This window comes from Coenobita brevimanus, chromosome 22, assembly GCF_032717465.1.
Source record: "Coenobita brevimanus isolate Jiangsu-jjx chromosome 22, ASM3271746v2, whole genome shotgun sequence".
NCBI classification, from domain to species: Eukaryota; Metazoa; Arthropoda; class Malacostraca; order Decapoda; family Coenobitidae; genus Coenobita; species Coenobita brevimanus.
This window is the reverse complement of record NC_136975.1, coordinates 419,034-440,341: the sequence shown is the minus strand read 5'-3', so window position 1 is coordinate 440,341 and position 21,308 is coordinate 419,034. Positions and strand designations below refer to the sequence as shown.

The following is a 21,308-nucleotide window of genomic DNA, read 5'->3' as shown; positions in this document are numbered from 1 at the left end:
CAGCTAGGGCAGACTCAAATAATTTTGAGCAAATGTGCACAGAACCATGCCCAGATATGTACAGAGTTGGCATTTTGGGCCACTGAAGGTTTGTCCATATATATATATATATATATATATATATATATATACAGTGCTCGTCAGAAGTATGGAGCGCCCTGCATCCCTCCTGAGAAACAAACCTTTCAACATTGAAAAAACATATAAATAATGTATTTTATTTACCTTTAGTGCTTCGTAGGGTAGCCTTTATGTTTCTTCACGGACCTGAGACGTCTTGGAAGTGAAAGGGCGAGGCTCCTGAGGTGCTGGAGCGGTATTTTGTCCCAGGAGTCACGAATGGCGGCTTCCAGCTTAGGCAGAGAGCTCACGTCCTTCCCTTGGAGACTCTTCTTTACGAGGTACCAGAGGTTTTCAATCGGGTTGAGGTCTGGGCTATTTCCTGGCCAGTCTGTCATGATTGATACCTCGCAGTCACGAAGCCAATTGGTGACTGATTTGGCCTTGTGAGCAGGTGCACCGTCCTGCTGAAACACTCGTGCACCTGTTAGCTCGAAGGAGTCTGGTAAATGATCACACAGAAACTCCAGGTAAACATCCTGATTCACTCTGAGGTTCTTGGGAAGTACAACAAGCTTCCCCAAACCCTTCCCTGAGAAACAACCCCATACCATGAGTGAATCAGGATGTTTAAATGTGCTTTCTACATACCGTGGGTCAAGTGGGTCACTACCTTTGCGTGCTCCTCTGTTACAGGTAACACTAAACGTTGCCTCATCAGACCACAACACTGACAACCATTGCTCCTCACCCCAGTTTAGATATTTATTAGCAAAGGCAAACCTACGAATTCTCTGGCTGCTAGAGAGAAGAGGCTTTTTCACAGGCCTGTGACTTGTGTAACCAAGCTCATGCACCCTACGAGACATTGTTCTCACTGACACCTCACCAAACACTTCTGGGTTGCTCTCCTTAATTTTCCTTGCACTCACACGAGGATTAAACTCCACTGCACGTTTTAAAACATTAACAGACCTTGGGGAAGTTTTCCTAGGCCTACCAGACCTCGGTTTCTTTGTGGGAACTTCACCACTGTTTTCCTCCCGAAACCGCGCACACCAACGACGCACTGTCGATCGTGCCACACCAACCAATTCACTAATTTCCTTTGTCTGGTGGCCTGCCTCCTTTAGAGCAATGATCTGGGATATGATTTCACTCGATAGTTCACGGGTAGGTGCCATAACAAAGTTTTAAAGGCCAAAACACTGCGGGACACTCGGTAAAAAATGGCGCAATTTGAGAGGGACACTCGGCGGAGTTCCTCTCTCTCAGGCAGCCCGTGGGCGACTGAGGCGGGAACCAACCAGCGTGTCGGAAGGCCTCAGGCTACCGTGACGTCATGCTCGGAGCTCAAACTTGTGGCTCAATTCTTACCCCCAAAAATGGGTGATTCTTTTTGGGCCATAAGTATTGCGCGCCCGGCGGACAACGCTGAATACTTCTGACGAGTACTGTATATATATATATATATATATATATATATATATAGGTGGTGGCGACCATCATCCACTCACTTGATGTAGTGCTACCTACTTCTTCCTTAGCCTTTATCATTCTTTGTGCCTGCCCTCCTCTCTTCTTATTTCTCCTGTCTTTCCTGTCACTTCTTATTGCTTTTCTTTCCATTGCAGGTGGCTTTACATTGAGTGACAAACCAAATGGTTTCCTGTAAGCCAAGAAACCATGTACAACGCTGGGTGGTAACCATATAACCAAATCATACATGCTCCCTACGTGTCAACAAGTGGGTTGGTGGAGGGTTAGTGCCCCTCCTTGTAAAACAAATAACTCAGAGTCAGATGGCCACCCCTTACTGGATTATGGCACCTGGCAATATATATATATATATATATATGGCATGGAACAGGTTAACATCGTGTGTGTCAAAAGCCTTTGAGTCTATTGCTACAAAAAAAAAATTTTAAAGGATCATTCGTATCGGAGCCCTTTTTCTGATCGTCAGTTTGGGTTCTGCTAGGGACGCTCAAACTGGCGATCTTCCCACCTACCTTTCTTACTCCTTTTCATCCTCCTTTCAGGACTTTGGCAAAACCTTTGCCATTACACTTAACGTCTCAAAGGCTTTCGATAGAGTCTGGCATAGATCCTTAATTTCCAAACTGTCCTCTTACGGTTTCTGTCCTTCTATCTGGGCCATCATCTCTAGCTTCCTTTCTGGTCGTTCTATGTCTGCTGTTGTTGACGGCCCCCGTTCTTCTCCTAGAGCTATCAATAGTGGTGTTCTGCAGGGTTCTGTCCTACCACCAACTCACCTTCCTTTATTCATCAGTGACCTTCTTAGCTGCATTTCTAACACTACCCACTCCTACACTGATGACTCCACCCTTCATCTTTCCATTCACTTCCCGCAGCACCCAACTCAGCAGTTATTTCGACAAACAAGGGATGAGGCAATGGCACACCTAATGTCTGACTTGGCTCATTTCTCTGATTGGAGTAAAAGTAATCTTGTTTATAACACATCAAAAACTCAGTTCATACACCTATCAGCTTGACATCTTCCATATGAATACCCTCTAATTTTTAACAATATCTACCTTAATCTTGCATGATGTTTAAACGTACAGTATTTGGGGTTTCATTCTCTTGGAATTTATCGTGGAAAGAACATATTACCTCTCTTGTAATATCTGCTTTCAAGAATTTAGTTGTACTAAGCCGACTCCATGCCTTCATTATCCCTGCACAGTTGTTGACTTTATTCACAGGTTTTATTCATCCCTGTGTAGAGTACAACTCTCACGTGTTGGGAGGCTTCCCACATACAGCTCTTCTTAACAAGGTGGAGTCAAAGGCTCTCCTGCTCTTACTGGCTTCCTTCAACATTGGTCTGTGTTCCACACTTTTGCATCTTTATATCTTTTCCATTGGTATGTCAATGGTCACTGCTTCACTGAATTGTCTACTTGCATCCCTTCACCTCTTCTGCGGGTGCATAGCACCCGTCTAGCATAAAACTCTTATCCCGTTTCTGTCCAACTCTCTAATACAAGAGTTAACTGCTACTCCCAGTCCTTCATGTATGCAACAGGTCAGCCCTGGAACTGTCTCCCTGTGTCTGTATTTCCTACTGCCAGCAGTATCCAGTCTTTCAAACACAGTATGTCTAGGCATCTTGAAATGAAGGTTCCCTTATCTTGGTTTTGTTTTTTCTTGGAGAGAACACCTTGTGGACTCCTTGCCTTTCGTTCCTTCTTTCTTGCATTAAAAAACAAAAAAAAAGATTTTTGGAGGCAAGGTATGGAGGATGAGGGGAGAGAGAGAGAGGGAGATGGGGGGGAGGAGGGTTGGGAAGGGGATTAACAAGGAAACTACCATGGCCAGAAATGCCCTCATTTCACATCATCCAACTTCATGCAGTCTCACATGACACCTGACTGTCCTGTGCAGGGGGAGGGGGGGCATTCAAATTGGCACTCAGTGTTATATTTTTATTTATATATTTACCAGCCCGTGAGTTTTTCAGGTTGTCTGGATCCCAAGTAACTGGGATTGTACTGTACATCCATTCTCTCCATATTACCATCATGTTTAGAGTAAGCATACACTCTTCAACTCCGTTTTCCACAGACTTCTTCGTGCCTTATCTTTTTTTAATCAAATGATTTTTCATCCTAGCCACTCTGCACTCAACACACATTCCTCAACAGACCAATTTCCACTGCTCACACTCTTGAGTTTTCATTTTCCTCCCACACAGTTTTCTCACACTTGTGTGTTGCAGTAGGCACCAGACATTCCTTTGATGCAAGCCTCTCAGAGCTGCAGTACTTGGAACTTTAACCGTATTAATGCCTTCATAGCACTAGCCACTTTCCTTCCTTGTCATATTCTACATTCTTCGTCCTTTGCACATGTACCTTTCTTCTCTGTTATTGCACCCAGGTACTTTAAACTCCCTCACTAATTCAGATTCTCTCTCTCTCTCTCTCTCTCTCTCTCTCTCTCTCTCTCTCTCTCCCTCCCTCCCTCTTTGTGTTCACTTAATGCTGAGAGTCACCTCTCTCAACAACTATCACTTTGCTTTTTTGCACATTTACTGTCAAAGAGCAGCGCTCACTGACAGTTCACTATTAGCAAGTAATACAGCATCATCTGCATAGATTGGATTAGGGATTCTCCACTCTTCACCATTCATTACCAGCATCGTCCCACTCCTTAACTCGAGTTTTAACATCTCATAACCTCATCCATGTTTATGTGATGAACAGCGATGGGGGCATCACACACCCTTCACCATTCATTATCAGCATCATTCCACCTGATAACTCGAGAAAGTCTCATAACTTCATTTATGTTTATGTGATGAATAGCCATGGGGGCATCAGATGCCCTTCACCATTCGTTATTAGCGTCATCCCACTCCATAACTCGAGTTTTAAAGGCTCATAACCTCATCCATGTTTATGTGATGAACAGCCATGGGTGCATTACACACTCTTGTCTCACTTCGACTGTGATAGTAAACCACCCAGTTAGACACCCACCTACCTCTACAAGGTAGGAAAAGGAAATTGGGAGAAAGGCAGAGAGAAGGAGAGGAGGGAGAAAGGTAGAGAGAAGGAGAAGTGGGATATGAATAACAAGTAATTTATTAAGGTAATTTTTTTCTTTGCTTTTTAGTACTTGAAGCCCCCTCAAAGCCACCGTTGTATGTTTTCTTTACTTCTTTTTGGTACTATAGATTGTACCCTAAGGAACCATATCTGTAAGTTGGTTGGAATCATAGAGAGCCTGTAGTATGCAAGTTGGAATCACACCAGAGATTTGGTAAACGTAATAGATGTTTATGAAGGAAAATGGATCTCTGTGTACAGTATATGGACTCCATTTGAGCAGTACCATAGGTTAAATCTTTACCCATGCAAGAGGAATTTTTTCTGTAAATGTGTTTTATGTCACATATCCTGACTTTACAGCCTCATCTTTCCTTCCCAGTACTGTACAGACAAGGATGGGTCAGTGAAGGGTGTAGTGGTAACTAAGAGTGCAATGCTGGCCCATTGTCGCACTCTAACATCTGCTTGCAACTACACTGAAGGCGAGGTTGCAGTATGTGTCCTGGATTTCAAGCGTGAGGTGAGAATCAGTCTTTTTTTATGTATCTGTCATATTGAGATTTGAAAATATTTTTTTCATTTGATTTTTAGTGTATGCATCAAGCTTATATAGATTTTTCTTGTTTTAACACTCACAGTTGGATTGCCTTACTGTTCTCAGCCTCTTATGGTGAGACTGTCACCTTGAATAATGTTCTCTGATTTTACTGAAATAATGGTGAAGGAAGAAGTAGGCAGCATATCATCTACTCACTTGATGTAGAGCTGTCTACTTCTTCTTTCACCATTATTTTTCTTTTTCTGTGTCTGCCCTCCTTTCTTCCTTCTCCCATCTTTCCTGTCACTTTTTATTACTCTTCTTTCCATCACAGGTAACTTTACACTGAGTGACAAACCCAATGGTTTCCTGTAAGCCAAGAAATCATTAACAACACTGGGTGGTAACCATATAACCAACCCATACCTGTTCCCTACATGTCAGCAAGTGGGTTGGCAGGGGGTTAGTGCCCCTCCCTGTAAAACAACCAACTCAAAATCTAACAGCCATCAATTCGGGATTATGGTATCTGGCTATAAGTAAATATATAGGCTTATTTCAGATGTGGTTGCTGTTGACTGTCCAAACTATTTTTCATAGATAATTATGATAGTTTGAGTTTACTCATGTAAACTTCTGTGTGGAAGTATGCATACCAGGTTTTTTAAGTGTAAAAAACGTATGTTGTGAAGTAGACTTCATACATCTGCAAAATGTAAGATTGTGAATACTAATGGAGAGGTACATAGTATCTGACCTGACATTACTTATGCTTTATTAACAGGTTGGGCTGTGGCACTCAATGCTGTGCTCAGTGTTTAATGGGATGCATGTCATCTTCATACCTTACTCTGTCATGAAGGTCAACCCAGCTTCATGGATGCATATGATCACAAGATTTAAAGGTATTTTATGGTGGAATGTTAATAAAACTGTTCTGTAACCTAGGATATAAGATCAGATTGATATACTTGATCTTTAATATAGGAATCAAAAGCATATTATTGAACAGCACAGGAAAAAGATCAAAATAGTGCTTCTTGGATAAGGAAATAGACAGGTATAAAGGATTTGATCACCAGAATTTGAGAATAGAAATAACATGGTAAGTCATATTTTAATAGAGCAGACTGCTAATAGATTGTTAACAAGACAGTTCATATGTTTAATTGAACAAATAACTAACACATGGATAACATGGCAGGTCACATTATTCTTTTATTGACTAGGTGGCTAACAGATGGATAACATAGTAGGGTAAATTTTACTAAAACATGTAGCCAACAGATGACATAATGAGGGTAACAGGGGGATAGCTTGGAGATGAGAGAAAGAGAGAGAGATGCAGACAAAGAATGGTGATGGAGATTGTAAGTATGCAATTCAGAGATAGCAAAGGCTAACAGATATATAAATTACCCTGAAGAAAGATGGAAGAGTTCCTTACCATGCACAGGTTGAATAATGATTATAGAGATCATAGCTAACCCCCCCTTCCCTCTTATTTATTACCAGATAATTTCATGGTATTTACGGTTAGGAAAGACTTCTTTCACTGCAGTAATTACGCCCTCGTGACGGAGTGAATTGTCAGGATATCTACAGGGCTGGTTCTGAATACAAGTAACTGCTTTGGCCCCACTTCTGCCTTTGGGGGGGCCCCAATTAAATAAGTAAAGTTTACTATAAATGAAATTTGTTTCATATCAGAATTTTTTGAATAATACATAAATCATATTTCTTTTGAGAAATAGGCCTAACAAATAACCATTGTCTTTGGGGCACTGTAAGTGCATTGCCGCGCCTCAGAACTCTTGTTTAAATCCATCAGGCCTGTTGTCAACTGTTGTTAAGGTGACTGCCCATATTTTTGTTATTGCAGCTATATCTGTAGTACAATGTCTGAAAAATTTGACCTTTTTTATGTCTCTAAGGGCCAAAAAATGTCCAGGTATGTAATTATTCCCATAAGGTTTTGTATTCCCAGTACGCACATTCCCAGTGCGCGAGGTCGTGGACCGCCCAATCTCTCGCACACTGTGCAAGCCTACTGTATATATTTATATATATATATATATATATATATATATATAGTACCCTCGCATCCAACTCGCGTTTGTCCAGCACGATTCGCGTCCAGCACAGAGAGCAAAAAATTAGTATGATTTAATACGATTTAATTACTGTAACATGGGTGCGTTAGCATAACAAGGATGGAGCTCCGAGAAGCGGGCTAAATCCGCAAAGTTCACCTCTAGCACGATCACCCCTGGTCCAACATGGTCATACTGGACGTTCCCGCGATGCTGACAGCCAATCAAAACTTTCGATCAAGTAGCCTCCCCCGCCCACTATCGCGATGTGATTGTGATGTCGCCCAATTAAAAACGCTTCTGTTCTCACATGATGTTTTGTTTAAATTTCTCCCGCCACAGCACCACTCAGTCGCATAATTCGCATTGGATGGTGCTTTTTTCTTGCTGCATTTTCTGCCCTTGTTACTGCATTTTACCCTGCTCACGATGCTTAGGAAGCCTTCTGAGAACCCCAAGAAGCTGTGGCACCTCCCTCAGGCCACCAAGCTAGATATCATCGAGAGGAAGAAGAAAGGGGAGAGGAATTTTGAAGGATTTATGAGGGAGGTTGAGGAGGAGCAGCAGCCATTACCCGCTAGTGACGCCAGCAGCCATCCTCCGGGGACCCAGAACGACCACCTACAGCCTCGGATACCACCTTCCATTCCCAGCAAGCCCACCAACACTATCCTAAAAGGTTAGTTATCATTCATAGTACAGTACTGTTTATTATAATTACAGTAGTACCAATATATATATAGGTATCGTTTTTTTTCGTTTTCGTTTCGTTTTTAAAGGCTCCAACATGCTTGCATGTGTCGGCCTTGGTCACCTAATGGCGGCTCTCCATGCTGCACGATCCATTGCAGCCTCCCTGTTCAGTCCCTTAACCCTAAGGTCACACTTAATGACCTCGTCCCATGTCTTTCTCGGTCTACCCCTCATAACTTCACCCCCAATATTAACACTTCACACCTTCCTCACCCAATTATCATCCCCCATCCTCTCCACATGTCCAAACCACCTCAATCTACCTCTCCTCATCACAACACCAATACACTCCAGTCCCATCCTACCTCTCAACTCTTCCATTGTAAACCCAGCCCCTCCAGGCCTTGGATGCAGGGACGCATTGCACATCCACCTAATCATTGTCATTTCTGTACATCTGAGCCGGCGAATATCTTCCTCCTTCACTGACCAGGTCTCACTACCATACAGCATTACACTTCTAACACATGCTGCATACAAAGACCTCTTAGCACTTAGGGAGAGCTCTCTCAATGTCACGAGAGGCAAGAGCTCCCTGAACTTCTTCCAACCACTTCTCACTCTAGCCACAGAGTTAGCTCCAGCCCCACCTCCAGCACACAACATGTCTCCCAAATAACAAAACTCTTCCACACAGTCAAGAGATTCACCAGCCAGTTCAATCCTTTCACGTCTGACAATCTCCACCTGCTCATCCTGACACGCCATACACATAAAATCAGCATTATCTCGCAGTCTACCTTTGATACCACTACATCTCTTATGCACCCATTTATCACACACACCGCACAAGATGGAATTACTTCCCACGTCCTTGTGACAAACTGCACATGGCGACTCTCCCTCGTCTTTGACAGTACCGCAACCAACCCTAGATATCATCACTTTTGTTTTATCTGCATTTACCCTTAAACCCTTGTGCCCCATACCATCTCTCCACTTCCTAAACCTTTCCTCCGCCTCTCTTTCGTTCTCTGCAATCAACACCAAATCATCAGCATACCCCTGCTAATACCAATACACCAGTCCTGCATGAGACAGCCCTAGCATGTATTCAATATGGACGGTGGGTATTAGCACCGAAGTGGTGACATGTAGAGGTGTATGGTATGTAGGAGGACTGCTGGGCCTTGATAGCAGGCTGTGAAGCCTATGCCCTGAGTCGGACACATAAAAAAAAAAAAAAAAAAAAAAATACAACAACTCCCACGGGAGTCCGTTTCTAAAGTCACGTGAAAGGGCTTCAGGTACCATGATAAACAACATAAGACTCAAGACTGACCTCTGATGCACACCAACATTCACGGAAAACTCATCACTCAAATCTCCATTCACTCTCACCTGGGTGTGAGCACCCACATACATGGCCATAACCACCCTAACCAGCCACTCCACCAAGCCAAGCTTTCTCATTGCCCACTTCACCACCTCTCTAGGGACTCTGTCAAAGACCCTTTCCAAATCAACAAAAACAAAATAAAGATCCCTTCTCTTACCAATATATTTTTCCTGAAGCTGTCAAACAATGAATATGGCATCAGTGGTCCCCCTACCTGGCGTAAACGCAAACTGCATCTCATCAATATTCACTCTTTCTCTAATCGTACCTTCTAAAACTCTCTCCATTACCTTCATTATCTGATCTGAAAGCTTTATACCTCTATAATTTCCTCTTTCCAGGGCATCACCCTTCCCTTTATACACATTTACAATTACACTCTTCAGCCAATCATCTGGGACAACACACTCGTAAATAATCTTATTTATCAGGTCAGTGACTAAACTCACCCCTATATTGCCTGAGGCCTTCAACATTTCGGCAGTCAATCCAGACACACCTGCTGCCTTCCCCACCCTCATCCTGCCTATTGCCTCACTCACAGTAGCAGTATCAATCAAAAGTCAAGGGCCAGACACTGGATCTGCTGGCTCCAAACCTTCCCTGTCCCAGTCAAACTCCTCATTTAACAACCGGTTATAATGCTCTCTCCATGCATCTTTAATATCCTCACTGTTCACCACTACCCTTCCTTCATCATTCTTCACACACTGCTCACCTACAGTATAATATCCCAATTATCCCTCTTCACCTGACCTGCCACCCTAAATATATTTTTCCTTTCCCCATGATTTAGGTTATCAAGTAATTGTCTCTGTGACTCAGACTTTGCCCTGTATACCTCTCTTCTAGCCCTACGCTTGGCAGCCAAATATTCCTCTTTGCTACCACCCTTCTTCCATTCCTGGAAAAGCCTTCTTTTCTCCTTAACTGCAGCTTCTACACCCTCATCCCACACCAAGTTACTTTATGTCTTGGTGGTCCTCTTGTCCAGCCGCATGTTACATCAGTAACTCTCAAGAAACTGTTCTTGATGGCTCTGTACTGTTCATTAATGCCTCTGTCTACAGCTCCCTGTTCAGCCACCACTCTCCTCAACTCACTATAGAAGGCATCCCTTACTACTTGGTTTTTCAGCTTCCATATTTTCCCGCTACGTACATAAGTCCTCTTTTTCATTACTTGTTCTTTAAACAAAAGGTATTTAGGGTGACTTTTCCTAGAGTTGCTGACATAATTCATTTGTCCCCATAAGCTCTGTTGTTTGTTCAACACGTTTTTGGCCCAACACGGGACCTGTGCATGACAGTATTAACGTGTTGGACGCGAGGGTACTATATATATATATATATATATATCATCATCATCATCATCATCACCCAATCCTACATTGCCCCATGAGGAGCGTAGGAGCATGGGGCTAGGCAGTTGGTCCCGACATTTAAGATGAGAGTGACCAGCCTCACTCATCCCTGAGTGGCATTACATGAGCAATCAACCCCAACCATCCCTTGGATATAAACCTTCACCAGCTTAATCCGACTGGAGTGCAATAATTACCCACTAAACCACCAGGTGCCAAAATTTGGTTATATGGATACCACCCAGCATAGTGAATGGTTTCCTGGTATATATATATATATATATATATATATATATATATATATATATATATACTGTATATATCTATCTATCTGTTGCCAGACGCCTTAATTCCGTTTGGGGTGGCCACAAACAAATCACCTCCAAGTTGCCCTGTCCCCCGGCATTTCACTGCCCTGCTCCCAACTCACACCCCCCTCTCTCATATACCTCTCCACCCCATCCCTCCATCTCATCCTCGGCCTCCACCTCACTCACATACACTCTCTTCGTCAGTCTTTCACCCTCCATCCTCTCCACATGGCCAAACCACCTCTGTGTGTTTCCTCATAACGCTTCCTATCACATCCACATCCACACCACAACGCTCCTTTATATCCTCATTCGTCAGCCTGTCTCTCCATGTGACTCCACAGGTTCCTCTTAAATAACTCATTTCCACTGCTCTCACTCTCGACTTGTGTCCTTCAAACAACGTCCAAGCTTCACTTCCGTACGTTAGAGTTGGTATCACAATACTGTCATGTAGTAACTTTTTCACTTCCATGCTCACTTCCCTGTTTCTTATCACTGCTTTAAAAGAACCAGCAACCTTTCTTCCCTGCTGTACCCTTTCAAGCACTTCACCCTCCAAACCTCCATCCTTACTCATCACACTACCCAAGTACTTAAACGTACTCACATTTTCCAATTCCTCACCATCCAACCTCGCTGTACATTCACTGACTTCACTTCTCTCAGAGACCATCACTTTACTCTTCCCTACATTCACCTTTAGATTCCGTTTCTTACACACTCTCCCAAAGTCATCCACCAATCCTTGCAGCTCCCCTTCGTCTTCACTCAACAACACAGTATCATCTGCAAACAACAGTACAGGGAGTTTCCAAACACTATCCTCTCTCACCAGGGCCACTTCAACATCCACTATCCTACCTTGTACCTCTTTTATTACCCCATCCATGAACAGATTGAACAACCATGGAGACATGACACATCCCTGTTTCAACCCAACTTTCAAAGAGAAAAATTCACTTAGTTCACCATCCACACGCACCGCAGCCTTCGCATCATCGGACATACTTTTCACAGCATTCAGCAACTTCCCATCTACTCCATATATCCTTGACATTTTCCACAATCCTTGTCTATCCACCCTGTCATATGCTTTCTCCAAATCCATGAAAGCCACATACACCTTCTTTCCCTTCTCTAGAAACTTTTCCACTAAAGATCTAAGAATGAATATCTGATCTACACAGCCTCTTCCCTTCCTAAAGCCTCCCTGTTCTTCTCCAAGTAATTTCTCTGTTCTTTCTCTAACTCTGTCAATAAGTATCCTACCATACACTTTTTCTATTATACTAAGAAGACAAATGCCCCTGTGATTACAACACACTTCTTTTTCCCCTTTTCCTTTGTACAAGGGAATAATTATACCTGACTTCCAATCCTCCGGGACTCTACCTTCCTCCCAGGTCAATCTGCACATCTTCCACATCCGTTCTACTACTATCTCTCCCCCATGCTTCAGCATTTCACCACACACTCCATCAATTCCTGGGGCTTTCCCCAATTTAACTGTCTTCATTGCTTGCACAACTTCTATCCTACTGATTTCTTCCTGTCTTCTCATCTCCCTCCTTCTCCCAGCCATTCCCCAGCCACTTATACTCGCATTACTTCCATCCTCTATGTTCAGCAATTCCTTAAAGTGTTCTCTCCATCTGCTCACTTTTTCTCCCTTCTCCACTTGTAATCTACCATTTTTATCTTTTACTCCCCTGCTAACTTCACTTCCACCCTCTCTTACTCTTTTCACCTCTTTCCAAAACATTTTCTTACAGTCCCTCCACTTTACACTCAAATTCCTTCCAAATTCCTCATCCACTCTCTTCTTACTCTCTCTTACTAATCTTTTCACCTCTCTCTTTCTTTCTACATATAACTCTCTCTTCCGCCTCTCAACTTCTTCCACGCCCCTATTTCTCATCCATTCATTGTATGCTTTCTTCTTTTGTGCCACAGCCTGTTTCACCTCTCCAGTCCACCACGCTGTTCCTTGCACCTCTCTCTGTCTTCTCTTCCTTCCACACACCACATCACATGCTACACATATTTCTTCTGTAAATATCCTACACACATCTTCCACGTCTCCCATCTGCTCCAATTCATATTTGCCCAATCGTTCCTCCACTTCTCTCTTATACTCTGCCTTTTTCTCATCCTCTTGTAACCTTTCCACTCTCCTTGCAACTACTTCTTCCTCTCGTCTTTCCCTTCTTCTATTCCTCCATCTTACTTGCATTCTAATTCTGGCCACCACCAAGTAGTGGTCAGAAAGTCCACTCCCCCAACCTCTGTACACTCATGCATCCTTTACACATCTTTGCATCCTTTCATCCACACACACATAATCAATCATCGCCTTCCTTTCATTCAGTTCACCACCCACCCTTCTCATCACTCGCCATGTATACCTGTGGATCATTTTATGCCTGAAGAGGGTATTGGCTATCACCAACCTTCTCCCAGCACAAATGTCCACTAACGCACTCCCATTCTCATCTATCTCAGCAGGCACACTCCACTCACCAACTATTCCATCCACCTTCACATTCCCAACTTTACCATTCATATCACCAATCAAAAACACTCTCTCATTCCTTCCAAACTTTTCCATGCACATTTCTACATTTGTCCAGAACTCTTCTCTCACTCTTCTAGCACGATCTTGCATTGGTGCATACACACACACAATCGCCCACCTTTGTATTCCAACTTTCAACTTTACCCACACAATCCATGACCCAACTGATCCATACTGTCTTATGCTCCTGTTCCATCTTTTACTCACAACTATACATACTCCTTCCTTTGCCCTCTCATTCTCACCTACTCCTGCACATATACCCCATCCATATTCCCATTCTCTCACTTTTTCCTCTCCATTTTGTTTCAGTTATTCCACATACATCCACTTTCGCTGATTTCTTCCTATATATATATATAGCAATCCCTCCACTATACGATGTAATCGAGTCAAAGGCATGTCCGGAAAGTGGTCCTGTCCGGATAGTGGGCCCAAGCCTCCTGGACTTGTAATTATGGACCCTAGCCTACCCTGACTTAAAAAAAAACACCTATACAACTCCCTACTGGACATGCATAATACCTATTTAAGACCCAATTCACACGAGTAAGGGACATAAAAGAATGAAATAAATGCAAAAGAACCAGAGAATGAGGTTTTAGATGTGAGTATACTGTATACAATATTAAACATACTGGGTACTTACAACAAGTCCCTGGCTCCTGGACTGGTTACTTATGGACCCTAACCTAGCATAACTCAGAAAAACACCTCCCTACTGGACATGCATAGCACCTAAGACCTTATTCACACCAATAAGGGACATAAGAAAGTGAAATGAGATTTGAGAGGTAAGTATGGAAAATACAGTACAGTATGAAACATTCTGGGTACATACAACAAGTCCCTGGCCATCTCGATGAATAACCTGCCTCCTCTCAGACTCTAACAGTAAAAAGGAGTACCTGAAGCACCTGCAGTGCACTGTACATGAAGTCTTGCACTGAACTTAGTCATCTGCACTGATAAATGCATTTTCTTAACACTACACACTCTTGTCTAATTTGCGCTCCATTGTACCTTAAGGAAATAAGTGTTGCACTCTACACTTAAGTCTTTGCACTCATAAATCCATTTTCTTAACACTACACACTCTAGTCTCATGTGCACTCCATTGAATGTCCATGAAATCAGTATTGCACTCTACACTTAAGTCTTTGCACTCAGAATTCTAATTTCTTACCACCGCGCATTGTTTTTTTCACAGCACAACACTGTAAATTCCTGTGTGGTGTAGTGGCGAGTTCTTGCTGTTTATTCACTGTCAGAGTCTGAGAGTAGCTGATGCAGGTGGCCTAGGGGTGCATCACTGGGACGTGGTGATGGACTACCCACTGCAGATGAGTCTGAAGAGAGGCGCAAACTCACATCCAGTGGCAACTCCACCGTTCCTGATGTGCTGGGCTGTGGCTCGGAGGATGAGGGCCTTTCTTGGGGAGGCAATAGTGTGGAGCCAGGGCTGGGCACAGCAAGGGTCCCGGGTCTGTAAAAGCTGTCAATGGTTGATTAATGCAAGGAACAACGATTTTGACGATTAATAATGCGCTGCCTGAAAGTGCACACTTCCTCCACAAGTCCCAAGGGCCCCATCTCCCTGTCGCAGTCTGGGTGTTCCAGGTAGTCAAGAATGAACTCTACGTGTTCCCGGAGTGCACTTAGCTTGGGGATGGCTAGAGTAGTGTCACACTGAGAGGAGTCCGCGTTATCGTTGCCGTCCTCGTCGGAATCTTCAAGTTGGGTACTGACACCTGCAATTGAAGATGCAATCTCGATGTCAGACATGGTCTGATACCCAGGATTGCCCTCGTCATCATCCAACCACTCATGCACTTTGTCCATGTCAACATCGTCGCCATGCGCACATAGACGTGCATGGAAATCGTCCACGTCAAAACCTAGGAAACCGTGCTCCACATCCGTTCCGAGAAGCAGACGAGACCAACCATTTTCTAGAGTCTTGACAGGGACTTCCTTCCATGCACTGGCCCAGTTGTAGATTGCAGACTTGATGTTGTAGCAGCGAATGTTTTCCACAGTCCGCTGGGTGCGCGAGTCCCATCCCTCCATGTGCTCGTCCTGATCCTCAAGAGCAGCCATCACCTTGTCCAAAAACTTCCTTCGGTACAGCCTCTTTGTGCCACGATCACTCCTTGGTCCATTGGTTGGATGAGAGCAGTCATATTAGGTGGCATAAACATGCACCTAATGCGCCCATTCGCAGCCACCAAGTCCTTGTTGCACAGGTGGGCAGGTGCATTATCCAAGAGAAGGAGGGCCTTTACCTGGTCACGCGGGATTCTCAGTGTCTTTGTCTGGTAATTGATGACCTCCTTGACGAAATGGCAGTGGAACCAGTCTTTGTAGATCTGGGCAGTGAACCATGCCTTCACAGAATGGTACCAAACGGCAGGAAAGGCATCCATCACCCCATGAAGACACTGAGGCTGCTTTGCACGGCCAACAATAACAGGTTCGAGCCAGTGCATGCCGTTAGCATTGGCACAACACAAAGCTAATATCCGTTGCTTGCAGCCAGGTACATGCTTCTCTGTCTTGTTGGCTAGAGTGTACGTTGGCAAAGGGCGATAGAATAATCCAGTTTCATCAGCGCTGTAGACTCGACCGAGAGTGAGGTCCTCCTTGTCGATCAAGCCCTTCATCTTGTGCCAGAACTCCTCTACTCCATTCTCATTGGCGTCCAAAGTTTCACCATGAGACTTACAGTTGGTAAGGCCATGTCGTAACTTGAACGCGAAGAGCCAACTCTCGGATGCCTTGAAGTCTGGGGCGTCGTGAAGCCTTGCGACTTCGCAGCAGCAGCCTTCAGCTCCGTGCCTCACACCAGCTTACCAGCAGCACGCTGCTGTCGATACCAAATCAATGTGGAGTGGTCGACTTCAGCATACTGGGGAGTAAACATCATCTTCCTCCCCACTTTGCGTTTGTTCTTCGACGAGAAGTCAGCCGTGTACTGCATGAGTTTGTCACGGGATCTCTTGATATCAAACAAAGTTGATTGGTCCGGGTTGAATTCCTGGAGGATGCGTGAGGTCAACCATCCCGCATCCACCTTGTCCAGTATCTCCCTCTACTTCTCCAGAGTTAAAACCACTCCCTTTCTCTTCTCAGGCGGCAGGGCCATCATCAGACACATGAAGAAGAGGCAGGAGAGCCTGCAGCAGGTAGGGCACCACCACAAAAGTGAGCACGTGGGTGGCCATGATGACGAGCGTTCACTCACAACAAGAGACGGGCAGTAAGTGGAGAGCATGCAGGGGTGCTCTAGCGGACTGCGGTGGAACTACGCACCAAAACAAAGCTGGTCCGCACTGCGCGCACGAAGTTCAAATTCCGGGGGGGAAGACTGTCAGATTTTTTTTCGAATTTTTTGCGAGTTTTGGAAAATTATGGTAATAATAAATCCTGAGATCAAAATGTCCGGTAATTGGGGTGTCCAGAAAGTGGGCGTCCGGATAGTACAGGGATTACTGTATATAAATATAAATGAATGATTGAATGAAACTTTGCTACCAGCATAGCTTACCATACTTATTTGTATAGTATACAAGTGCTCTTAATATTGATAACTGTTAATAATACTGTAGTGATATATGGGTTTAAGTACCTCTAGGTAGAATGCAGGTGGTTTACTTAAGGAAAACCCCATAGATATAATTCCACATGGGGCCCCCGGAAGTCTAGAACCAGTACTGGATATCCATTTAACATTTCACATACTAGCTATACTTCAGTAATATCAGCTTTACCTGTGCAGGTCCTCTACTGGGGTGTTGCAAGGTGTACAAACAGCAGCACAAAGCAAAAACATATTCTACAATGTCCCTGAAATGACCTCCCCCCCCTCCCCCCCCCAAGGATAAAAATATGTACAATAGTTGGAGCTTTCATATTTCTGATTTTTCAAGCATTTCAGTTTGTGAATGTTATTGAAGGTTAAGTAATACTATAGTAAATTACTATCATACATTTTTTTCCTATGGAAGAACTTTTATCATGCTCAATATCACGTAGGTAAGGTCTTCAGCAGATTCTCTTCAGTAACTACTGTAAAAGGAAATTTGAAAATCTACGTGAAGCTGGTACTGCAGCATGAAAAAACTTCTAGAAAAAAATTACTGAAAATTGTACCATTTCTTTACAGCAAGTATAGCCATTGTCAAATCCCGTGACCTCCACTGGGGCCTGCTAGCTACAAAAGACCATAAGGATGTGAGTCTTCAGTCCCTGCGACTTCTGTTGGTGGCAGATGGAGCCAACCCTTGGTCCTTGTCCTCGTGTGACCAGTTTCTTGCAGTGTTTCAGAGCAAGGGCCTACGACCAGATGCAATTTGTCCCTGTGCATCTTCTCCGGAAGCCCTTACTGTCTCAGTTCGCAGGTAAGCATTGTTGTGATTGAAGTTTTTTCAGATTTTCTCAAATGATACTGAAAAAAATCTTAATTTTTCCTCGTGAGCCATGGTCACATGTGACATTATTCAATAATTTTTGCTTCCTAAATCACTGCTTTATTCGATGTACAATTATTCAAAAGTTTGGGAGCAGTTATTTGGCAAACATTTGCATACTGTCTTGTATGTCTAAATATAAAAGACTTCCATCAGTAACTAGAGGAGCACTCAGTGGAATGCATATCTTTGACAAGGGCAACCTAATTTTCAAACCACTCTTCATAATGGGTTAGGGTTTCACATCATTGCTTAGGGTTTCACAAAAAGTGTTTTCCAGATCCAGAATCTGTAATACAATACGGATTTATCCCAAAAGTTAATCGATTTTTTCTTGGGACATAGGCTATCTTCTCGCAGAATCTTGTCTCTCTTTAAGTTTTGAGTAATCCTGTTAACAGACAGACAAACTAACAAACTAGAATGCGCTCAGGGAATGCATACCTCTGCCAATGCCGTTGCCAGTAAAAGGGATCCGGATCCGCCCCCAGATTTGATAAATTCTTTCTTGGCCCATGGCCCACCCTTCCACAAAATTTCATTGAAATTCACTGAGAACTTTTGAAGATATTTGGTGGTAGGATTCGGATCTGGATCCACCCTAAAAGTTAATGAATTCTTCCTTGCCGTGTGGCCCACCCTTAAGCAAAATTTCATAAAAATTGAGAAGTGTTGGAGATATTGTGTGGGATACATGGGATTCAGATCTGGATCCTCCCGTAAATTTATTCAAGTCTTTCTTGGTCGATGGCCCACCTTTCCACAAAATATCATTGAAATTCAATGAGAACTTTTGGAGATAATGTGCGGGATACTCTGGATCCGGATCTGGATCCAGCCCCAAAATTAATCATATCTTCCTTGGCCTATGGCCTACCCTTCCACAAAATTTAATGAAAATCCATTCATAACTTTTTAGTACTGCTGACAGACAAATCATTGCTGGCTAAAACATAACCTCCTTGGTGGAGTTAACAAGCAAACAAACATACAGGGATGAAAACATACTCTCCTTGTCAGAGAGAACCAGGGTTAAATGCATGCAAATGTTTTATTTGGTTACTGTATACAAATCATAATGCTTATTTTTATTCTTAATCATTGTACTGTATAATGTACAGTATTATTATTGGTAAATTACTCAGTTGAAAAGTATGTGGATTGCCTGTGAAGAATTGAGAGGAAGCATGGAACCTGAATGTATTAATGACATGATGAGAAAGGGTAGATTGAGATGGTTTGGGTATTTGGAGAGGATGGAGGATGAGAGATGGACACGGAGGGTGAGAGGTGTCAATGTTGAGGGTAGAATTGCCAAAGGCAGATCGAAAAAGACTTGGGATGAGGCCATAAAGTAACCTCAGAGATAAGTAATCAAATAGAGAAGCTGCTAGATATCAATCAGCATGAAGAACTGCTATTAGGTTACCAAGCCTGATGCATGCAAGCATGTTGGAGCCGTTATAATTGAATCCATCCATCTATCCATCATTTGATCTAGTGTTGCTTCATGAGAAGTGTAGGAGCCAGGGGCTAGGCAAGTTGGTACTGACATTTAAGATGTGAGTGACCAGCCTCACTCATCCATGAGTGGCATTACATGAGAAATAAACCCTAATCACCCCATGGATATAAATCTGCACTGGCTCAGTCCATTTGGAATGCCTTAATTGCCCACTAAACCACTTGGCACCATTTTATTCATTCATTCATCTAACCCAGCGTTGCCCCATGAGGCGTGTAGGAGCCCGGGGTTAGGCAAGTTGGTCCTGACATTTAAGATGAGAGTGGCCAGCCTCACTCATCCCTGAGTGGCATTACATGAGCAGTAATCCCCAACCACCCCATGGATATAAACCTGCACCGGCTCAGTCTGATTGGAGCGCTAAAATTTGGTTACATGGTTATCACCCAGCATCGTAAATGGTTTCCTGGTGTGTACAGGAAACCATTTGGCTTATCACTCAGTGTAGAGTTGCCCATAGACAGAAGAAAGGGAAAAGAATGAAGGAAAAAATGACAGAAAAGGAAGGTAGGAAAGAAGGAAGAAAGAGAAGGAAGGACAGTCATCCAAGAGCAGCATTACATTGAATGAGTGGATGAGACAATAATTGCAACATTATTAGAATGGTGACATGGTATCCCCAGTTTCATTTGGTGTTGAAAGCAGCCTCTATATTTTGTAGTGCACAGGTGGGAGAATTAAATTGTACCAGGAACTACCCTTTTCTTTTCATGTCTCCACAGAAATTAGAGAGCATTGCTTTTTATGTCTGTATGGTGTGTGAGCATTGGTGATGATATTGATGAGATGCTTTTCCTGACCTGGGTAGGAACACCATCTGTATACTATAGCTGCCAGCTGCCATTCATGTATGACAGGATGAGATGTTGAAATGTCTAGTAGCAAGTGTATATATCATTCATGTGTGCTGTTTCATAAATGTCTCATAAAGAATATGAATGCCTTTAAGGTACTGTCTGATGTTCTCGACCTATATTTTCATTGTCCTGTTTAGTTTTATTCCATTTCAGTGTAGTAGAAAGCCATATAAGACACTGATCACAGAGGGATGATGATTTCTTCTTGTCACTAATTGTTAAGTACCCTACATTATTTAATGAAAGACTAGGAGGCATTGGCTGAATTGGTAGAGAGGTGGCCTGCAGGTCCTGATGAACCAAGTTTTGAATTTTGGTTGGGGCAGGGAACAATGTAAGGATTTGAATTTCATTAAAAGCAGACTTTACTGATCTACCAGGAGACCCACCAACATGTCATAAAAATAGCCCTGCTAGTGCAGTACAGTACCAATACGCCAGTCCCGTTTGAAACAATCATAGCATGTATTTGATATGGATGGTGAGCGTTAGTGCCAGAGTGGTGACATGTGAAGGTTTATGGTACATAGGAGGACTACTAGACCTTGGGTATGGGCTGTGAAGCCTGTGCACAGAGTCGGATATGTTATCATTTAAAAGGGGAGGGTGTGGGATAGGCCATAGGCCAGTCACCTGCTTTTAAATGTTCTGGACTGCTGTAGCAAGTTTCAGGTCCATCTACCCAAAAAGGTGTAATGTGTAATATGGGATTAGTTGTTTTGTTTTTATTGTTTCATTTTCTTCAATACAGTACAGTTCAGTAAGTACAATCTATTAACACAGTTGACTTTTCATGTGTTCTACCTCAGTTTGGTGTATAGTATCACCTCTCCATCATA

General features: G+C 43.2%; 1 protein-coding gene across 1 annotated transcript in view; it reads left to right on the top strand.

Moving 5' to 3' along the window:
- The window catches only part of DIP2 (disco-interacting protein 2), a 611,941-nt gene that overhangs the window by 480,151 nt on the left and 110,482 nt on the right, over positions 1-21,308 (top strand). Inside the window, exons 13-15 of the mRNA XM_080266752.1 lie at positions 5,023-5,163; positions 5,966-6,086; positions 17,784-18,018. Coding sequence (XP_080122878.1) covers positions 5,023-5,163; positions 5,966-6,086; positions 17,784-18,018 — 497 coding nt within the window. The remainder of the gene's footprint in view (positions 1-5,022; positions 5,164-5,965; positions 6,087-17,783; positions 18,019-21,308) is intronic.